Source organism: Erythrolamprus reginae, chromosome 2 (assembly GCF_031021105.1).
Source record: "Erythrolamprus reginae isolate rEryReg1 chromosome 2, rEryReg1.hap1, whole genome shotgun sequence".
Taxonomy (NCBI): Eukaryota; Metazoa; Chordata; class Lepidosauria; order Squamata; family Dipsadidae; genus Erythrolamprus; species Erythrolamprus reginae.
The window spans coordinates 169,284,389-169,304,824 of NC_091951.1; the positions used below are offsets into that span (position 1 = coordinate 169,284,389).

Here is a 20,436-nt window from a genome sequence, read left to right on the forward strand (position 1 = left end):
AATCCAGGATGCTCAGCAGCTTGAGTTTAACAAGACACTGGCCCTTTTGCTTAAATTATTTTAAAAACACCAACATGCTTACCGTCCCTGTCCTAATGTCCCGATGTATTCTTAACCATCTCATGTGTTCATAACCATGCTTATATATTTTATGTATTCGCAATCATGTTTATACTTTCTCTGTAACCTTATATGTGATTGACAAAATAAACAAATAAAGATAAAAGACCACACGTTATAGGATCTGAACAGGCGTGGCACGAAACGAAAAGCAGGCGAATTGAGGAAAGGGTAAAGCCTTTTAAAAGCAAGCCCGACATTACAGAGCCGGAGTGACGTCATCATGGCCGGGGTTTTTCCGTTTGTCGCCAGCCTCGCCAGCCCACCAGCTCACAGAAAGACTCTTGCTGAGCTCATAGGCTACAGCGCACGCGCCACGCTCGCCTCCCTAAGCCCCGCCTCCGAGGAAAAACGAAGCGAGCCTTTCAGCCTTTCGAGCCAGAACGTAGAGCGCAGCAGAAGTGGGCGGGCCCTTCAGTGACGTCAGGAGCCGGCTTCCCGACATTCGCGGCGGTGCCGGCTATATAACCGGCATCCGGCTGTTCGGCCACTCCCCATTCAGTCGCCCTCGTCATCGGCTTCAATTTCGGTTGCGGACTTCTCGATTCCCCCCCAACCCGTCCGCTGTTTTAAAGGCCGCGCTCGTCGCCGTTGTCGTCAACATGCCTGGGTATTCCAGTGAGAGGGACCGCGGGTGAGCCGTGGGGGCTCGGTTGGGTAGGCTCGGCTCCTATCCGAGGCTCAGCCATTTCTTGTGCCGGGTGGCAAAGCTGGGCGTTAAAATGGCGGCGGAGGGTTTTTAACCCGCCGTTTTTTTACCCCAGCGCCGCGCGCGCGACGGGAAAGGGGAGAGTGGTTGGCGGTGGGGGAGAAACAGTCGGCGCCCGAGGCCTCTCTGGAAGGAGAGCCGAGCGCTTCGAGAAATCGAGGCCGCGGGAAGGGGGAGAGGAGGAGGAAGAGGCGGTAGGACTTTTTTGGGGGGGGGGGGAGGCTGATGGACGGCGTTGGCGGGAAGAAAAGGGAATGAGGAGGAGCCGGAATGGAGGGTGTGTGTGGATGGAAGGAAGCCGTGCGATGAAAAGCCCCGTCTCGGCCGCCTTTTCGTCGAAAGCGGTTCCCTTATGTCTAAAGGGGGGGGGGGAAATGGTCCCCGGCTGTGTTAATGGTTAGCCCCGCCATGCGGTGGCTGAGAGGAAAATCAAAATGCCGGCGGCGGCCGCTACTGTCGTCGTCTTCTTTGTTCTTCCTCTCCGCCTGCCTCCGTTCTCTTTTATCCCCGCCCCGGCGTTAAAATGGACGCGCCGAACGGCAAATGTGGCGTCGATGGAAAACAAAACAAAACAAAAAGACGAGAGAGGAGAAACCCCCTCTGGACCCGAATTCCCTTTTGTGAGTGGGAGGGCGCAGCACCGGCCGCCCCCTTCGGCCCCCCGCCATCGCTTCTTGTTTTGCGCCGTGGCGCAGACGGAGAAAAAGGGAATGTCGGGGGCAGAGAGTCTGATTTTTATTTGCGCTGAAGGGGCGACGCGGCTTTTCCCTCATAGCGGTCGGGGGCTTTGAAAAGAAACCCCCTTTGGTATAGCGCCTGCGCACAGGCCTCCCCTCCCACGCCGTGCCGAGAGCAGCCTTTTTAGTAATCTCTTAAAGGAACAATCCCGTTGCTCGAAAAGCCCAGCTTCGGGTAGGTTTCGTAATTCTTTTCCGCCCACTTCAGAGTCTGACGCAGAGAGGGAGTTCCAAACAATTAAGACGTTTGTTTGGGAGATGCTGTATATAGTTTGTAGTGTGCTCCCCCCCCCCCCCTTTCCGGCTGATTTCTCTGGTTGTGCTAGCTTTTGAGGTTTTGCTTTTGAGGTTTTTTGATGATAAAATAGTGCGGTAACAAAAGTTTGGCTTTTGTAAGAAAAACATTGTGGCTTAAGCTTTCTTTTTTTCTTTTTGTAATTTACCTCTGCAGGTTTGGTGGCCCTCGTTTTGGAGGAAGTAGAGGGGGATCTTTGGGGGGCAAGAAATTCGGAAATCCCGGAGAAAAGCTTACCAAGAAGAAATGGAATCTAGATGAGCTTCCTAAATTTGAAAAAAATTTCTATCAGGAGCATCCCGATGTTGCCCGGCGTTCCATGGTATGGAACATAGCTTGTATTTTTAAGTTCTTGTAGTAAGATTGTAGTCTAGAAAGCAATATTGGTTTTTGTAAATATTATCCATTGACATTATATTTTGCTATCTTTGCAGCAAGAGATTGAACAATATAGAGCGGGCAAAGAAATCACTGTTAAAGGCCATAACTGCCCCAAACCAGTTATGTATTTTTATGAAGCTAATTTTCCTGGTAAGAATATAATACTGGTAATGCAGCCTAACTATTTTAAAATGGATTTTTGGACTGTTAATTACATGGGTGTTTTATCTTCTAGCCAATGTTATGGAAGTAATCCAGAGACAAAACTTTACAGAACCAACTGCTATTCAGGCGCAAGGCTGGCCTGTTGCTTTGAGTGGACTAGATATGGTTGGTGTAGCACAAACTGGATCAGGAAAGACATTGTCTGTGAGTAATTGCTGCTCTTCTTGACATATCTTAATGAAACGTTGTTAACAGGATTAATAATTATCTGTTCTCTTTTCCTTAATAGTATTTGTTGCCAGCCATAGTACATATAAATCATCAACCATTCCTAGAGAGAGGAGATGGGCCTATTGTAAGTATTTGAACCTATGACCCTTATTTTGGGAAGGAGATGAAGCTAATTTTGATTGTCCCTGTAATACAATTGCATTCTTGGTAGGATTAAGTTGAAATTTGGTTATTTCTGAGTGGGAAAATATAATCAGTTAAATTTTAGCATTACCTTTTAAAATCAAATAATATTTCAAGGCATCTCTTAAATGAAGTAACTTACCTTCCAGCCTGTAATCAGTGAAATGATACATGTTAATTTGATTGTAACTAAAAAGCTATTGATATCAATGGGTTTGTTTTGAATACAACTAAGTGCATATTGTATTATAACTTAACTATAACTTAGCAACAAGTTCAGTAATTTTTTCTTAATTTTGTATTTGTATTTCTCTCCATAGTGTCTGGTGCTGGCACCAACTCGAGAATTGGCTCAGCAAGTGCAGCAGGTGGCTGCAGAATATGGTAGAGCTTGCCGTTTAAAGTCTACTTGTATTTATGGAGGTGCTCCAAAGGGACCACAAATACGTGATCTAGAGAGAGGTATTAAAAAGGATTGTTTAGCAGATTTCTCCTAAGCATGATTTAGGAAATGATAGAACTCTGTATCCACCACATTTATTATTACTTTCAGGTGTAGAAATCTGCATTGCAACACCTGGTAGACTCATAGATTTTTTAGAAGCTGGCAAAACCAACCTAAGGAGATGCACTTACCTTGTTCTTGATGAAGCTGACAGAATGCTTGACATGGGATTTGAACCTCAGATCCGAAAAATTGTCGAACAGATTAGAGTAAGTATCAATATTCATTCTTAATAATGTGCTGAATGATAGGTAATTCTGCCTTGGAAAATGCTTATTCCAGGTTCTGTAGAATGCGATGATTGAAGTAGCTAATAGCAATACCACTTAAGACTTATACACCAGGTCACATACATTGTTATTTACTTCTAGCCTGATAGGCAGACACTGATGTGGAGTGCAACATGGCCTAAAGAAGTTAGGCAGCTTGCAGAAGACTTCTTAAAAGAATATGTACACATCAACATTGGGGCATTGGAACTAAGTGCAAACCACAACATTCTGCAGATAGTGGATGTTTGTCACGATGTAGAGAAGGATGACAAGTAAGCAAATTTGATTGACTTTCTTCATAATAGTGGCATAGATTTTATTGGGTATACTTGAAATCAATTTTATCACTAAATACTTTTATTGTAATAGGCTTATTCGATTGATGGAAGAAATTATGAGCGAAAAAGAAAATAAGACAATTGTGTTTGTGGAGACTAAAAGAAGATGTGATGATTTAACAAGAAAAATGAGGAGAGATGGGTAAGCTATACCTTTCTTTAAAATAATTTGAAGGACTAGGCTTTATATGCCTGAATTAATCTCCATCTTCTCTAATATTTTTACATTTAGCTCCTAGTCCATTCCTATAGCTTTTCTCTAGCCTTATTGCTGGAAATTGAGTACTAAGAAAGGAGATCTAATTGGATACTGTGTCTTGTATAAAGAAGTACTGTCATATGCTCTTTAATTAAGAGCCAACACAGCTATTCATTCCTGCACAAAATGAAATATATATTTGTGCAGGAATTCTATACAGTGATACCTTGTCTTACAAACTTAATTGGTTCTGGGATGAGGTTCTTAAGGTGAAAAGTTTGTAAGATGAAACAATGTTTCCCATAGGAATCAACGGAAAAGCGATTAATGCGTGCAAGCCCAAAATTCACCCCTTTTGCCAGCCGAAGCGCCCGTTTTTGCACTGCTGGGATTCCCTGAGACTCCCCTCCATGGGAAACCCCACCTCCGGACTTCTGTGTTTTTGCAATGCTGCAAGGGAATCCCAGCATTGCTGGCAACGGAAGTCCGGAGGTGGGGTTTCCCAGCGAAGGGAGCTTCAGTGAAATCGCAGCATCGCAAAAACACCGAAGTCCTCGAAACCCCACCTCCGGACGTCTGTTTTTGCAATGCTGCGATTTCACTGAGGATCCCGTTTTTGCGCTACTGGGATTTTCCTGCAGCATCACAAAACACAGAAGTCCGGAGGTGGGGTTTCCCATGGAGGGGAGCCTCGGGAATCCCAGCAGCGCAAAAACAGGTGCTTCGCTGGCAACAGAAGTCCGGAGGCGGGGCATCTCAGTGGCGGTGGTGGGTTTGTAAGGTGAAAATAGTTTGTAAGAAGAGCAAAAAAATCTTAAACCCCGGGTTTGTATCTCGAAAAGTTTGTATGACGAGGCGTTTGTAAGATGAAGGTATCTGATGTGTCAAATGGCACTATCGGTGAGCTTTTAACAGATTGAGAGAGTTGTAAGGGACCTTGCCGGTCATCTAGTCCAACCCCCTGCCAAAGCTGGAGATCCTACATCTGCTTCTTACCTATCTCTTTCCTAATTGTGAGGCAAGAGCTCCATTTGGTATATGATGATAACTATAATTGCAGGTGGCCAGCAATGGGTATCCATGGTGACAAAAGTCAGCAGGAGAGAGACTGGGTTTTAAATGGTGAGTAAAAAGGATAATAAACAATAATTCTGTAAAATACTTAGTGAGAAGAAAACTAACACGGCCATTTTCTTGCAGAATTCAAACATGGGAAGGCTCCTATTCTGATTGCTACAGATGTTGCCTCCAGAGGTTTAGGTTAGTATAACTAGTCTTGGGTGATGCACAGTTTTTTTTTTAAAGAAAGTTAATTGCTTTCTTTAACCTCTGCGTTTTTCTAAGTTTTTTCACATAAAGGTGCAGTCTTTGTGGCAAGGCCTAGGCATGACTATCGGAGGACTCGAGGGGGATGGAGGTCTAGTGGAAGTGATCGTCTGGACGCTTCCAGTCCAATAGAGAGGTGAAAGTTGATCATTGTGTGCCAGTAATCTTCAAAAGGCAAAGACTAAAACTACGGTCCCATACACTGTTCTCTCAAACGGTAGCTTCATTCACGGTTCACTTTTGCCCGGTTATTTCTACTGTTCCATGCTTTGCATGACTTGCCATGGTACACTGCTGTTTAGTCTGTGTGCATATTGTTTGCTGTGGTCCGTGAGTCTTTGGATTTCAGTGAGTTTGCTGAAATGTTGAAGAATAATCAAACTTCAGTGGTATTTTTTCCCCAACCTTTGAAATGGAGAGAGCAGCTTTAAAATGTACTGAGCCTTGAACAAATTGGTGAGTACTGGCACATGAAATTTGAAAGTCCACCTCTCATTTACAAGTTGGGGTGGGAAAGCAAAGTGGCTTTTCAAACCTGGAGTTCCTCCGTCACCTATACCCTAACCGTCATGTCGAGACCTGCCAGAGAGAGAGACACTCAAGTGAACGCTGGCTTCTTGGAAGCTCTTGCCTAGACGAGACACAGTGCATGAAAACAACTTGATGACCTTTCGGGGACAGGTATGTTTTTCTTGCAGCTGCGGTTAAAAGGTCTTGGCAAGATGAGCAGTGTGGCCCTCTTTTTGAGCTTCTGGTGCGTGGCAAGACCTCATGTTTAAAGTGAGGTCCTTGGGAGCACATGAAGAGGCTACTGTGAACTTATTGGTCCTACTGCAAGAAGCGTTCAGATGTCACTTGACTTGTAGGGGCACTCTGGTAAGGATTTAGATCATGGGATAAATTACAAAGAAGTTCAGAGGGGAAAATACATCGATGCTCAATTTTTCTTTTCTTTTTTTCTTTTTGGAATAATTAACATTATTTTCAGCAGTTACCATCTTAAGATCTGTTACTATCTAACTTGCTTTTTCATCTGGCTGTTGTGGTGTGCAAAATTTTGTACATTGCTTTTGCTGCACTGCAACATTTTACAGATGTGGAAGATGTGAAATTTGTCATCAATTATGACTACCCAAACTCCTCTGAGGACTATATCCACCGAATTGGACGAACTGCCCGCAGCACCAAAACAGGCACAGCATACACATTTTTCACACCTAATAATATAAAACAAGTAAGCGACCTCATCTCTGTACTTCGTGAAGCTAATCAAGCAATCAATCCCAAATTGCTCCAGTTGGTTGAAGACAGAGGCTCAGGTAATTATGACTTACGTAACCCATTGATTCTTAATTGCCTTTTGGCTTAAATATTTCAGTGCGTGAAATAGAGATGTTTGGTAATGGTGGTTGGCAAAGATACATTGTTAATACTTTAATTGTACTATGTAGGGATGTGTTGAATGTGAGCATGTTTGTATCTATTGAATGGGAAGTAATGCAAGTCTTCAAAAAGTGCTCCTTTGGAGGAAGATACTTGGGAATAGGGGAAGCTCCTGTTAATTTGCTTTTTCATTTTTACAGGTCGTTCCAGAGGGGACCGCCGTGACAGATACTCTGCGGGTAAAAGAGGTGGATTTGGTTTTAGAGAAAGGGAAAACTTTGAAAGAACCTATGGTGCAGTGGGCAAGAGAGACTTTGGAGCAAAAGCACAGAATGGTGGCTTTGGTGCTCAAAGTTTTGGTAACGGAACTACCTTTGGTAGCAGCTTTGGAACAGCTGGCATGCAAGGTGGATTTAGGGCTGGCACTGCAGCCTATCAAAATGGCTACGACCAGCAGTATGGAAGTAACATGGCAAACATGCACAGTGCAATGAACCAACAACAGTATGCATATCCTACAACTGGTGGTACGCCAATGATAGGTTATCCAATGCCAGCAAGTTATACCCAATAACTTAGTCTATTTAAATGTCTTGTTTTTCATAATTGCTCTTTATATTGTGTGTTGAGAAAAGATAGTTATTTAATATCTTATGGAACATGCAGAAAGGTCTGCAGTGCAGCAGTAACAATGGTGCACTTTTTCCGCTATTTAAGTTGAATATTCTCTACATTCCTTGAATGATTTTTAGTTTTTTGTACTAGAAAATGCAGACTGTGTTTTCACAAAGTAAATGTACAGTGATTTGAAATAACAGCAACTGGAGGCATTGCATGGCCTTCCAATAAAGGTATTTCAAAACAATTTCCTTGGTAATTGAGTGATTGTCTTGGTCTAATCCAAAGCTAGTTAATGCTACAAAGGACACATTTGATGCAGTGGCTGTGACATCTTTGGAAACCAAATAAAGAACTACCTGTATCGTTTTCAAGCCCTTTTGAGACTGACTTGGCAATTCTCAGATGAGGATGATCAGCAACTGATTAATTATGTGATTGGAAAATATTTTTGCTTCTTTCTCTCAGCATTGCTTTGTGCAACTTCATGGGAAATAGGCTGTTAACTTGGCAAGTTGAACCTTCAACAAAGATAACTAGGTTTCTGAATTTTGGGGAATAATTCAAACTGATACTAAATTTTCTCATGAAAACATACCTTTTAATTTAAAAAATGTCTGTAGTAAAGGTTCTACTATACTGGATTGCTGTTTTTATGTCCCACACTTATTGTTCTCTGCAATGTGAACCACCTAGATTCCTGATATGGGCAGATTACATCTTCAGATGTTTACAGGCCTAAAATGGTTTTGGGAATGTTTTTGAGAGTGTTTTAAGAAAATGTTGGTGGTTTGCAGAAAAATTATTTTACATTTTTTAATATTGCACTGAATACTACTTTATCTTTTTTTAAAAAAAAAAATAGTGGTCCATGGGATTTAAAATTATGAGTAGTGGTCCCTGAAGTCCAAAGGTTGATGACTCCTGTTCTAAATGTAACCATAAAGCTGAGTGCAGTTTTTGACAACATTGCCTGTCTCCTAGGACTGACAAAGTGACTGGCCCAAGGCCGTCAGTTGGTTTTGTGTTTAAAGCTAGGATTAGCACTCAAATCTCCCAGTCTACAGCATTGACCCATGATGAATCTAAAGTTGGGCTTAAATATCCAGTATGTTAAAAAAAATTGTGCTTCAGGTAAATGTAAATATTTGAGTTAATGTTTCAACTTGCCCATAATGTGATTCTCTTGCATGATAGAAATTTTCCTCTGGCCTGTTGAGTCACCGATTGTGTCAACCCAAATCTTAATTTGCATATTAGGTTTCCAGATGTTCAAGGAGATAAATGAATTCGTAAAATAATATTGGCATGGGGACAAGAACCTAGTTATTTAAAATTAGCCTTAAGCATTCAAATAATACTGAAGTATTTATCTTCACTTTTGAAACCTATAACCTTAAAATACGCAGGCCTCATGGAAAATACGAAATGCAAAGTACAGATGTGATTTTAAATATAACTGAAAACATTCTGATACATATCACACAGATTTTGACCAATTTTTTTATTTGCAATATAAAACAGTCCTTTGTTTATAGACTTTTTTCATGGTAGTTGAGAGTGATCATTGTAACTTTAATGTAGCCTGTATGTAGCTGGCTCTACATGGATATAAAATGTAGCTTTTCCCCTCCTGAGGTAGGTTGTCTCCCCCCCCCCCCCAAATGGATTAAACTGAATATATTTTATTGCTATCTTGAATCTTTAGAAGGCTAAATAACATCTCCCAAACCTTTGCCCTTCAGAAACAGACAATATTGCCTTTTGGTCGGCTATATACCGTAACTAAATTTTACTAACTTGATTTTGGGCTACAATTACCTGTTTCAATAATGAAAAACACCATTCTATTAAATGTCTCCTGGTTTCCAGCTTGATATCTTAATCACTAACCAAACACATCATTAATAAGGTTTAAAAATTTTACATCTTAACTATTAAATCTTTGTATCTGCATCACTGCAGTTTGGTTGCTAATGAAATATTACAGATACTATTGTGAAACCAGGCCTGTTCAATCCAATAGATTTACCAAGTGAAGATTAAAACTATAATACATATGTTCCAGGGGTGTGCAATTGTAAATTACCCTATCACAATCTTGGAGTACTGAGACTATATAACAGAGAGATTCTGAACAAGTTCAAATCCGATAGCATCCATTTACATAAGGTACTTTGGATTAAAGCCAACTTTAAAGCAACACAAATTGGAAACACAGTAAATGGACACAGGAAGAGTATAACATCAATCTAATGTGGATACCAATTTCTAGCTGAAGTGTTTAAATCTAATGCACTGCACTTCCATCTTTCATGAACAGTATAATCCTATAGTGCATGTTAGATTAAGGAGAGGAAGAGACTTTCAATCCTTGCAGGGCTGATAAAGATAATTAGTGATGGTTGCGAAATGGAAAATTAGAACAGTTTATGTCTACCTTCCCTAGCCTGTTGTCTTCCATTATGTTTTGGATTCTTACTTTCCCAAAGATGCCTGTTGAGAATTCAGAGAATTGAACAAATGTACCGTAGTTTTATCCTTCAAACCATTTGTTTAGTGACCATTCAGAGTTGCAGTGGCACTGAAAAGAAAGATGGCTGGTTTTCACACATAACCACAGCAATTTCTCCAAGATCACATAATTTTTGGCACTTGGCAACTGGTGTGCATTTAGGATGATTGTACTTGTACTGCCCTGCAGGGCCATGCAATCACCATTTGTGACCTTCCCAGCTTACAAGTCAAAGAGGAAAATCAGTTTTGCTTAGTGACCGCATGATTCACTTCAACGATAACCGCCTTAATGCGAGAAATGTTGAGCTCAATTGTGGTCAATAGATTATATTGAAATACATCTAGTCCTTTTCGGAAAAGTGTGTTAACCACAGACGTGCCGTCCCTGTGGGCTGCTGAAAGTAATGCAGGCTCTAATGGTAGATAAAAGGTCTGAAGGCCAACCCAACAAAATTGCCCTATGAAAAATACGACTTGTAGCCTTATGCCGGGAGGCTTCTCAGTCAAAACAGATCAGAGTCAAGGTTGACTCAGCCTTCCATCCTTCCGAGGTCGGTAAAATCCAGATTGTTGGGAGCAATAGGCTGACTCAACAGCTTAGAGAGGGCTGTAAAAGCATTCGGAAACGGCATATAAGTCTAAATGCTATTGCTATAGATCAGTATCTGTTAGCTTCCTTTAATTGTTAATTAACTGGATGAGGGCATGGCGAGTATCACTCAAATCTCTCATTAATTTGTGCTGACAGCTTTCACTTCCGCCTCAAAACCCCCCGAAAGATTAGAGCCCTGCCGAAAGCCCGATGGGGGAGACAAATCTCCAGCAACCCCTCCAGGCGGCATGGCTAACAGCGAAGTATGCCGGGAATTGTAGTTCAGCATCGCCCGAAAGCCTCCGCGCGCGGTCGTCAGTGTTGCCAAACGTGTGAGGCACAGCGGTGACGCACCAGCGGCCACTCCCTCCCTCCGCGAGTGCCCTCCAAACAGCGCAGGCGTATCCAACCAGTGCCTCCCAGGACGTTTCCTACATGTGGCTCGGGCGGCGCTCCCGGCTCTCCCCCTCTGCGAGAGCCCTCCCCAGTGGCGCATGCGCATTCCGATCAGTTCCCCTCCCTCCCAGGACGTTTCACATGTGGCTCGGGCGGGGCCCCCGGTGGGGCTGCTTCTGCCTTACAAATACCGGCCTTTCCGTAACTCACAGCGGCGGGCGCGGCGGCACCGTTTGCCCCATATCCGGTAGGCGCCTCTGTTTCCTTCACCCCAAACGCTCTCGAAAGAGGCGGGGAGAGAGGCAGCCTGAAGCCTCGTGGGAGCAGCTCGCCAGCCCAAAGCTGCTGGAGGGGAGTCGGGCAGCGCCGTCGAGGCTTTTCCGAGGCTCCGCCGTTCCCTCGGTGGACCAGTCGCGCTCCTGCTTCACGTCTAGCGGCAGCAGCAGCAGCAGCACCGACCATGCGGGCGAGAAATGCGGCGAAGCAGCCGCCGCCGCCTTGGCCGCATGTCAGAGGCGGCGTTTCCTCCGACGGGGTGGAGGAGAGGACCCGCGGACCTGGGCTTCTTACCTGCGAGGGGACTACCCGGCCTTCGGGCCTCTCGGGGTGGCGCTGAAGAAGAACCTGGCCGCTCAGTGGTGGGAGGCCGTGGTGGTCTTTCGGGAGCAAGTGCTAGGCGTGGAGGGCCCGGCCCGGCTCGGACCCGCGGCTGACCAAGGGCCCCTGGGGGAGTTTCTGCGCCTGGTGCATCCGCGCAGCGTCGGGGAGACCTTGCGGGAGGCCGCATCGGACGGAGAGCAGCCGCTGGCCGCCTTGCAGAGAATGCTAGCCCGCTCTGGGATGCTTCGGGACAACCTTCTTCACGGTAGAACCTGGCTTCTGCGGCTGGTTACTTTTAATAGCAGTAGCATTTAGATTTACACACCGCTTGCCATTGCTTTACAGCCCTCTCTAATAGCAGTAGCATTTGGACTTATATTTATTTATTGTATTTATATGTCGCTCACTAACCTACCCAAGCTTCATGCTCTGGCGCAGAGGTAGGCCAAGTTGGCTCTTTGACATGTGGACTTCAACTCCCAGAATTCCTGAGCTAGCATGATAGGCTTGGGAATTCTGGGAGTTGAAGTTCACAAGTCATAGAAAAGCCAACTTTCCTTACCCCTGCTCTGGGGAATCCAGACCATGATCTTTCGAGACTACTGAAGGATGCCAATGCAATGCAATGCTACTCACTCCAAGATGGACTCAGAGTGACTAACGACAGTCATAAATACAATAGTAAAAAAGCAATAAAAATACAACAATAAAACCAGCAGTACAATTGAAACAGTGATATCATTAAAAAAATCAACACCATACATACTTGCAGTCAAACTAATTCCAGGCCTGCTGGAAAACCCAGGTCTTAACGGCCTTCCAGAAGACCTGTAGGGAGAAGATAGTGTGGATACCTACATGTGGCTATCTCTTGTAGTACCGCTCCACAGTGTTTTTCAGCCTTCTCTAAGCAGTTTATAGAAAGTAAGCATATTGCTCCCAACAATCTGGGTCCTGATTTTACTGAATTTGGAAGGATGGGTGGCTGAATCAGCCTTGAACCTGGTAACAATCAAACTGCAGCTGGCAGTACAGTGGTCCCCCGATTATCGCGAGGGTTCCGTTCCTGGACCCCTCGCGACAATCGGTTCTTCGCGAAGTAGCGGTGCGGAAGTAAAAACACCATCTGCGCATGCGCAGATGGTGTTTTTACTTCCGCCGCAGCAGCGAGGAGCCGAAGATTGGGGTTTCCCCGCCGCCCACGCAAACTCCTCGCTGCTGCCACGCCCGCCGCTTGTCTTGTCCGCCCGCCGCTTGTCCGCCGCCTGCCTGCCCGCTCGCCCGCCCACGCCGTTCGCTCGCGCCGCTTCCCAGCTGAGTCCTGAAGCCAGAAGGCAAAGGCGAACTTCCGCGTTTGGCTTCGGGACTCAGCTGGGAAGCGGCGCTGGGGTTTCCCCACCGCCCACGCAAACTCCTCGCTGCCGCTCGCCCGCCCTTCGCCCGCCCACGCCGTTCGCTCGCGCCGCTTCCCAGCTGAGTCCTGAAGCCAGACGGCAAAGGCGAACTTCCGCGTTTGGCTTCGGGACTCAGCTGGGAAGCGGCGCTGGGGTCTTACTGGCCGCCCACGCAAAGGGGAAACCCCGGCTCCTCGCTGATGCCCGCCGCTCGCCCTCCCGCCAGCAAGAGGGGGAAGACCCAGGGAAGCCGCCCAGCAGCTGATCTGCCTGGGGAACGCAAACTCCACCATCTACGCATGCGTGGCCATAGAAAAAAGGGGCGCGCATGCGCAGATGGTGTTTTTAGTTCCGGGTGGAAAAATCGCGATATAGCGATTAGCAATGATCGAGAGCGCGAAACTCGGGGGATCACTGTACTGCATTCTAACCACTGCACTGCCACAGCTCGGTTAATCGTGGGAAAAAGGCCTGAAATGCAGGAGGCTAGGGAGAAAATAAGAATTGAGATCTGGACATGGTCTGCAGTGGATCACCAATAGTGTTTCAAGATCAGGCATTCAGTGACAGCAGGTCTATATACCACCAATAAAGAAACCTACAAAAATTGGAGTTCTTGCATCCATGGGTCTGTAAACAGGCTGCACTCCGTTAACCAGTTGCATAAGCATGGGTTTTGGGTAGCAGAGTCTATAAGGTAAAAAAAGGTGTAATGGCAAGTGGAAATGACCTTGGGAGATAGGAGGGAGAGCTTCAGCCCAGGCAGGCCTGATAAATGAAATCTTAAATCCAAAGAGAGGTGGGGATAAAGTATCTCTTGTTTTGGGGACAATAAAAAGAGGGACAGCAGAGGTACTTTCACACTTTCTGTATTTTCTGTAATTGTATAATAAAGGTTGTTTTAGTACTAATGGTTGGCTTCATTGGTTGTGGCTTCACAAAGGGTAGAGGTTGTGATTGTGGCTTCACTACCACAAAAGGTAGATGGGAGGTGATAAAAATGCATAAGAGTGCTGCTACTTTTCCACATGAAAAGGAGGAGCTTGTATTATAATGTAATTATAAACGTTTTGCTATTTTGGTGTGCTCTGGTTAATTACTTGTTGCCTAATCCAGGATCCCTATGTTTCTATGATTATGTGGCTGTTTTGTTCCTATGCTTGGTTTAAACTTGAATTTAACAGTACAGAGATGGTATTGTAATTATTAATAAAAAATGTAGATATGTTAAGTGTTATTTCTGAAATTAGGTCATTATATGGTATATTCAAGCATTAGAATCATGAGATTCTATGAGACATTTATTTATTTATTATTTATTTATTTATTTAGATTTGTATGCCGCCCCTCTCCGCAGACTCAGGGCGGCTCACAACAAGTGAAAAAGACAGTTTGCGACAAATCTAAATTCCTACTAAAAAACATTTAAAAAACCCCATTTTCTAACACACATACATACACACATACCATTCATAAATTGTACGCCCAGGGGAGATGCCTCAGTTCCCCCATGCCTGACGACACAGGTGGGTCTTAAGGAGCTTACGAAAGGCAAGGAGAGTAGGGGCAGTTCTAATCTCCGGGGGGAGTTGGTTCCAGAGGGCCGGGGCCGCCACAGAGAAGGCTCTTCCCCTGGGGCCCGCCAACCGACATTGTTTAGTTGACGGGACCTGGAGAAGGCCCACTCTGTGGGACCTAATTGGTCGCTGGGATTCGTGCGGCAGAAGGCGGTCTCGGAGATATTCTGGTCCAGTGCCATGGAGGGCTTTAAAGGTCATAACCAACATCGGTGCATAGCATATTTGCGTGATATGATCATCCACAGGCTGTTTCTGTTCTAGATAAGTGAAATTATCCTTCAATATTGTAATGCATCATTTGTTACTGTTTATTAATTTATGTCGATAGGTGCTTTAGAGCAATATATTGATTGTCTGGAGTTGGTAAACCAGAGACTGCCTTTTGGAATTGCGCAAATAGGAGTGTGTTTTCATCCAAACGACAAAAATCCCATGAGGTACAGTAATCTAGATTTCTAAATTCTTTTCTGTAAAGATGTGCCCTTTTCTGCAAGAAAAACAACGTGTTTATTTGTTGACCTCTTCTTGGTATTCTTTAAAGAACAGGTGAAAGGACAATGGCGTCCCTTGTTTGGTACAGCTCTGCCAGAACAGCTGGACAGTGGCTTGGCTATTGGTTACGTCAGCGACTCCAGTGGTGGAGAAAGGTATTTAGAGAGATCTTACCTACATTAGGTGTAAAAACTATCAAAATATTGAACGGTTCCTCTGAAAAAACTGCTGTAAAGTTGAAAGGAAAATGGATATTCTTGCCAATCACTGCTTTAAATGTTAATCTAATGTACATACTCCTGGTCAGTTGGAGGATGATGAAAATCTTGAGGACTCTGATACAGATAGTGTTTATGAATTAGTGGTAGGCTCTGGGTTACAGGTAGAACAGGTGGGAGGCCAGCCACAGGATGTTGCTATGAGTCCAGAATCTAGTGAGGAAGAAACAGAGGTTCGCTGGGTCAATCCTAAATTCAGAAGGGTCCAAAAACGTAAGGAACAGGTGTTTGGAAGAATATATTAAGGGGAGGAATGGGTTAAATACTGGAGTGATGTATTTGGTACGTCAGGGGGCCAGTGGGGAAGAAGGGTGGAGTTTCAATGTTGTAGTGCTAAAATGAAAGGTGTTTTTGTTCAGCTCCCCGAGCGAGCAAATTCATTCTGTGTTATTTTACAGTCATTTCTGCTGTTTTTGAATCATACTGTGAGTACATAAATCTTGGTAGACTGAGAAGGCTGGGAGGAATGCATGTGGAATGTAATTAAGAGAGATAACGGGAGAAAAGGAATGTGCTAGTATGAACTGCATTTTGAATAAGGAAGTGAAGAGAATAAAGATGGAGTTTCTTTGTTTATGAAATACTGCATTTAGTAAGAGTTATTTTTAATAGCTACATTTCTACCAGAAACCAGAACACTAATGGTAATGGAATTACTTTTCATCTCAGTAGTTCCGAAAATCAGCAACTACAAACCAAAAAATAAAATACAATAGATAACAGTCCAAAATTAATTAGGAATTTAAACAGAAAAATTTCAAATGATTTTTAATAATACTTTTTCACAATTCCTTCAGGGGATGTTAAGATAAGTTTTTACAACGTGTTAGAATTAAGATACCTTTTCCCCATATCAGCAAAAATTACAGTCAGTGTCTCTCTAGTATGACACTAAGGTATACAGTACGTTGTTTCCCAAACAGATTTTTTCTAAATGAATATGGTCTTGTTTTCCAAAGCGAAAAGCATAGAGTTTTCAGTTGTGTTGAGAATTAAAATAAATACCCATAATCTTAATTTGGGTGTACCTGGAATATACTTAGTAAATCCCTGCATTTTTGTATTTCTTTTTAATAGTTTGCCATAAGCCCATCCAACTTCAGCAGTGCTGCTCACAATGAAGAAGGAAGACGAGGAAACAATCTGTATTATAATTTTCCCTGGGGGAAGGAAACAATAGAAACTGTCCAGATGCTGGGAGACAATGAACTATTACAAATGTATCCAGGAAACGTATCAAGATTGCATGTAAGTTTTATTAAACACATTAATGCTATTGTTGCGTTAGCACCATCACTTCCCCTCCCTTCCCATGCCATCCATTTGATATAATCGTATGAGCAATATTGTTGAAATGTGGGTACATTAACTTGAATGCACCTTTTTATGTTTCTTCTTCAGGGTCGAGATGGGCGAAAGCATGTCGTTCCTCATGTCCTCTCCGTGAACGGCAATTTGGACAGTGGAGTATTAGCGTACCTTTATGATAGCATGCAAGTGTCTGAAAATGGTTTGACCAAAAAGAAAGCTCTGCAGAGACAGGTGATTCATATTCCTAATTTGAATTAAGTCGGTGCAAATGGAAACGTGAGCGTAAGCTTCTTCCTTTGCAGTTGTGTTCAGAAAATGTGTTTAATACTGTCTCCTGTTTGAGTAATTTGATTTGGAGAATTAAAGACTCCATTGCTGTAAATTTGAAAAATATAAATGTAGTTTGCGTTGCTTTCAGTGGGATAGATATAGAAACTTTCCATAATAAAACAGAGTGATATTTGATCCTTTCCCACTTTTCCCATCTACTGTGTGTGTGTATTTCCCCCCCCCCCCCCAATAATTCTAAAGGTTGAAGGCATGGAAGAAAAAAAATCATGGAAGTTGCAGAGGGACTAAGCAAGTGTCACCTTCATTGTTACCAACAGGAGCATTCTGAGAAAAAAGAAACTAGCTTTAAGAACCATCCTGCTTTGTAAATATTTGCAATTGTTATTTTTACATTATTTTCAAAAATGTTTTATTTCAGGTCCTTAAGCTTCACCCGTGTTTGGCACCCGTCAAAGTAGCTTTGGATATGGGAAGGGGCCCAGCAGTAGAGTTGAGAGAGGTGAGCTATCACAGCAAGATTTTTAAAATAGTTTTTATGTCTTAATTGTTTTTACAGTACTTTCCATCTAATTATTTTGGCCAAAGCTCTAATAAAAGATAAAAGCCCTTCTCCAAGAAAAAAAAATAGCCAGGATCTACGTTTAAGTGCTGGAAAATATATAAATATATTCAGGAAAATATAGTGTAACAATAGGGCAAATTTAATTCTACAAAAATTAAAGAAAACAACTTCATGAATATATGGCTTTTCTGTATCTTTTGAGGATTCTGCTGTGTAGAGGGAAAATATATTTTTCCCCCAAAAAAAGTTTCCCCCCCCCTCCACTTTCACAAATACAGATTCAACAGGTATATACATTTCAGTATTACATAAGTTCATAAGTGTATATTTTTGTCTGGAGAAGAAATATTTCTGATCCACCAGCCTGTTAACCTGCCTGCACTGAAGCTGATATCTATGGAAGTTAGGTATGCGCTAGAAAAGCTTTTGCTACGAGTCTACGGAGAGGGGCGGCATACAAATCTGATAAATAATAATAATAATAATGTTCCTTAGTACTGAGTCACAGGTCACAATTATATTATGTGATTGTAGGAGAACCGGACAGACAATCCCCATTCTGTTTCTCACTTAAGAGTTCACCAGGGTTATAAAGATTGTTCTGTCAAGCTTCTGTACCAATTATCGTGCTGCATTTGATCACATAGGGTTTAATTTGGGGGCTCTAAAATGGAAAGCAAGTAACTAAAATAAATTGAATATCATTTTTATTATTAAAGACTAAATCTAAATACATGGCTAGATTGCTTAGTTCAGTCCCACTCACAACAGCTGAATATTTCTGCGGATCTATTGTGATGAGCATTGAGCAGGGTGATGAGGTCATTTCCAATTTTGTGACTCTGATTTTAACAGGCAGCGTAAGATTTTGATCCATTTTCTAAAATCTTCTGATAGCTTCTGGAAAACTTTTTACCCCTCTGACACTTTTGCAATCTTTTTGGCTTCTTGGCTACTAGATTCAAATATTGCTCTCTATAAATTCTGTACAGTTATTAGTGTAGGTAAACCTATATTTAATATTAGAAGTGCATCATACAGATAGATACATCAAAATGCCTGAATCATAAGAGAACGTCTAAGAACCTCTTATTTATTTATTTGTTTGTTTGTTTGTTTGTTTGTTTGTTTGTTTGAGTTTTTATGCTGCTCTTCTCTTTAGACTCAGGGCGGCTTACAACACATTAGCAATAGCACTTTTTAACAGAGCCAGCATATTGCCCCCACAATCCAGGTCCTCATTTTAGCCACCTCGGAAGGCTGAGTCAAACTTGAGCCGGTGATGAGATTTGAACCGCTGACTTGCAGATCTAGCAGTCAGCTTTAGTGGCCTGCAGTATTGCACTCTACCCACTGTGCCATCTTGGCTTTTGCCATTACAAAAATACAATTACAAAAAATAGTTTAGATCTTGAATTTTGCAACGAATGTGGAAAATTAAAAATAAAATATGTTGAAAGAAATGAATCAATGTTAGCACAAGGAATTTTTCTTTTTCACTCATAAAGTATCATGTATTTATAAAGGATATTTGTAGCTCAGGGTTGAAATGAGGGGTCCTTGGTGCTCCCTAAGTTTGCTTGTTTTCTTGCAGTTGTTTCATTAATGAAACATCTGCAAAAAAAACCAGACAAGCTCAGAGCACCAAGGACCCCTCATAAAATGTATTTTAATCCCCTTAGTGTCAGATAAAAACTTTTTTTATCATTACAGTTTTGTCTTTTCATTCATTGATTTAAGAAAGTATTTTTTCCCAAAGGTGTGCCAAGAGTTGTTCAAGGAATTGTTAGAAAATGAGATTTCTGTTTGGCCTGGCTATCTTGAAACCATGCAATCTTCTTTGGAGCAGCTCTATACAAAGTAAGGAGGAAAAAGAGGGCATAATTCAGAATGTAATGTTGAGAGTTAAATGTTGAAAAATTTATAACATTGTGAAGTTGTTAAATTTGCTCCAAGTCTTTTTGAGCAAACCAATTCATCTCAAGATACCAAAAAATCCAAAAAAACCCCTGCATTTATTTGTAAATTGAATTTAATCATATTCCTTAACATACAGTTTAGTGAGTTGACAGAATAAGTATTGTAATTGTGGTTTATTGGATAAATTACACGGATAAGTTCTTACTTAAACCAGATTTATGCAAAGTATTTTATGATTTGGAGTGAAATGTAATTCCATCTACCGGTACTTTTTAAGTCTTTTGAGAATTCAGGACTCCATTTGAAAAGCAAGCAATTATTTGTTAAAGTAATTGAAAAGTAATTTAGATGATTAAATGGATCATATCTACTCTCTAATTTATTGGTCCCCAACCTTTGTGGCTTGGCGGTCTAGTGGTGGGGAGGGGAACCGGGCTGCATGAGTTCAAGTTCAACTGCTTATGCGTGCTGGCCTGCTACTTGCATGCCCAGTTCTAAATAGGCCACAGCGCAGTAGTGGACCACAGCCTTATGGCTGGGGACACCTGTTCTAATTGATTCCTTAAATATGCTTTCCTAAATATACATGCTTTTTGCTGCTGCTGCTGCTGTATGCCCTTGAACAGTAACTCTTTGTTCTTATTCCTGTTGATAGGTATGATGAAATGGGTGTGCTTTTCACAATCCTGATCAGTGATGCTACACTAGAGAATGGTTTGGTACAATTGCGAAGCAGAGATACCACTATGAAAGAAACAATGCATATATCTAGATTAAAGGACTTCATAATCAAAGCCAAAAATACTTGACTTAAAAAAAATAAATAAAGGCAATTTTGAACCTACCTTTCTGAATGATGATACTTCTTTAGGTCAGAATATGTTTAATCAAATATGCCTTCTCTAATATGTTGTTCTCTTTTCTGAAATAGTCCTTTTTCCATATGAGGTGGGAAGGTAAAGTAGACAAAATCTCGCATGTGTAGAACTAGTTACAATGGTGAGCTCATAATACTACAGAACTATGTCTAACAAACAAAAA

The 20,436-nt window shown here is 42.3% G+C and overlaps 2 protein-coding genes across 3 annotated transcripts; both read left to right on the top strand.

Annotated features, from left to right (window-relative positions):
* Positions 1-463: 463 nt before the first annotated feature.
* On the top strand, positions 464-7,709 carry DDX5 (DEAD-box helicase 5). Of its 2 annotated transcripts, none has more exons than XM_070740354.1 (13): positions 464-754; positions 2,018-2,183; positions 2,296-2,392; positions 2,478-2,611; positions 2,697-2,762; positions 3,142-3,283; positions 3,375-3,535; positions 3,698-3,870; positions 3,968-4,078; positions 5,196-5,257; positions 5,336-5,395; positions 6,556-6,780; positions 7,045-7,709. In XM_070740354.1, the coding sequence occupies exons 1-13, from the start codon at positions 723-725 to the stop codon at positions 7,416-7,418; spliced, it is 1,803 nt and encodes a 600-aa protein (XP_070596455.1). In that variant the 5' UTR covers positions 464-722; the 3' UTR covers positions 7,419-7,709. The 2 variants fall into 2 exon arrangements, with proteins under 2 accessions (XP_070596455.1, XP_070596456.1); XM_070740355.1 differs by having other exon boundaries at positions 569-730.
* Positions 7,710-11,038: 3,329 nt separating this feature from the next.
* On the top strand, positions 11,039-20,237 carry POLG2 (DNA polymerase gamma 2, accessory subunit). The gene is made up of 8 exons (XM_070740356.1): positions 11,039-11,832; positions 14,870-14,978; positions 15,083-15,188; positions 16,389-16,559; positions 16,713-16,853; positions 17,332-17,412; positions 19,235-19,335; positions 20,051-20,237. The coding sequence occupies exons 1-8, from the start codon at positions 11,109-11,111 to the stop codon at positions 20,202-20,204; spliced, it is 1,587 nt and encodes a 528-aa protein (XP_070596457.1). The 5' UTR covers positions 11,039-11,108; the 3' UTR covers positions 20,205-20,237.
* The last annotated feature ends 199 nt before the right edge of the window (positions 20,238-20,436 follow it).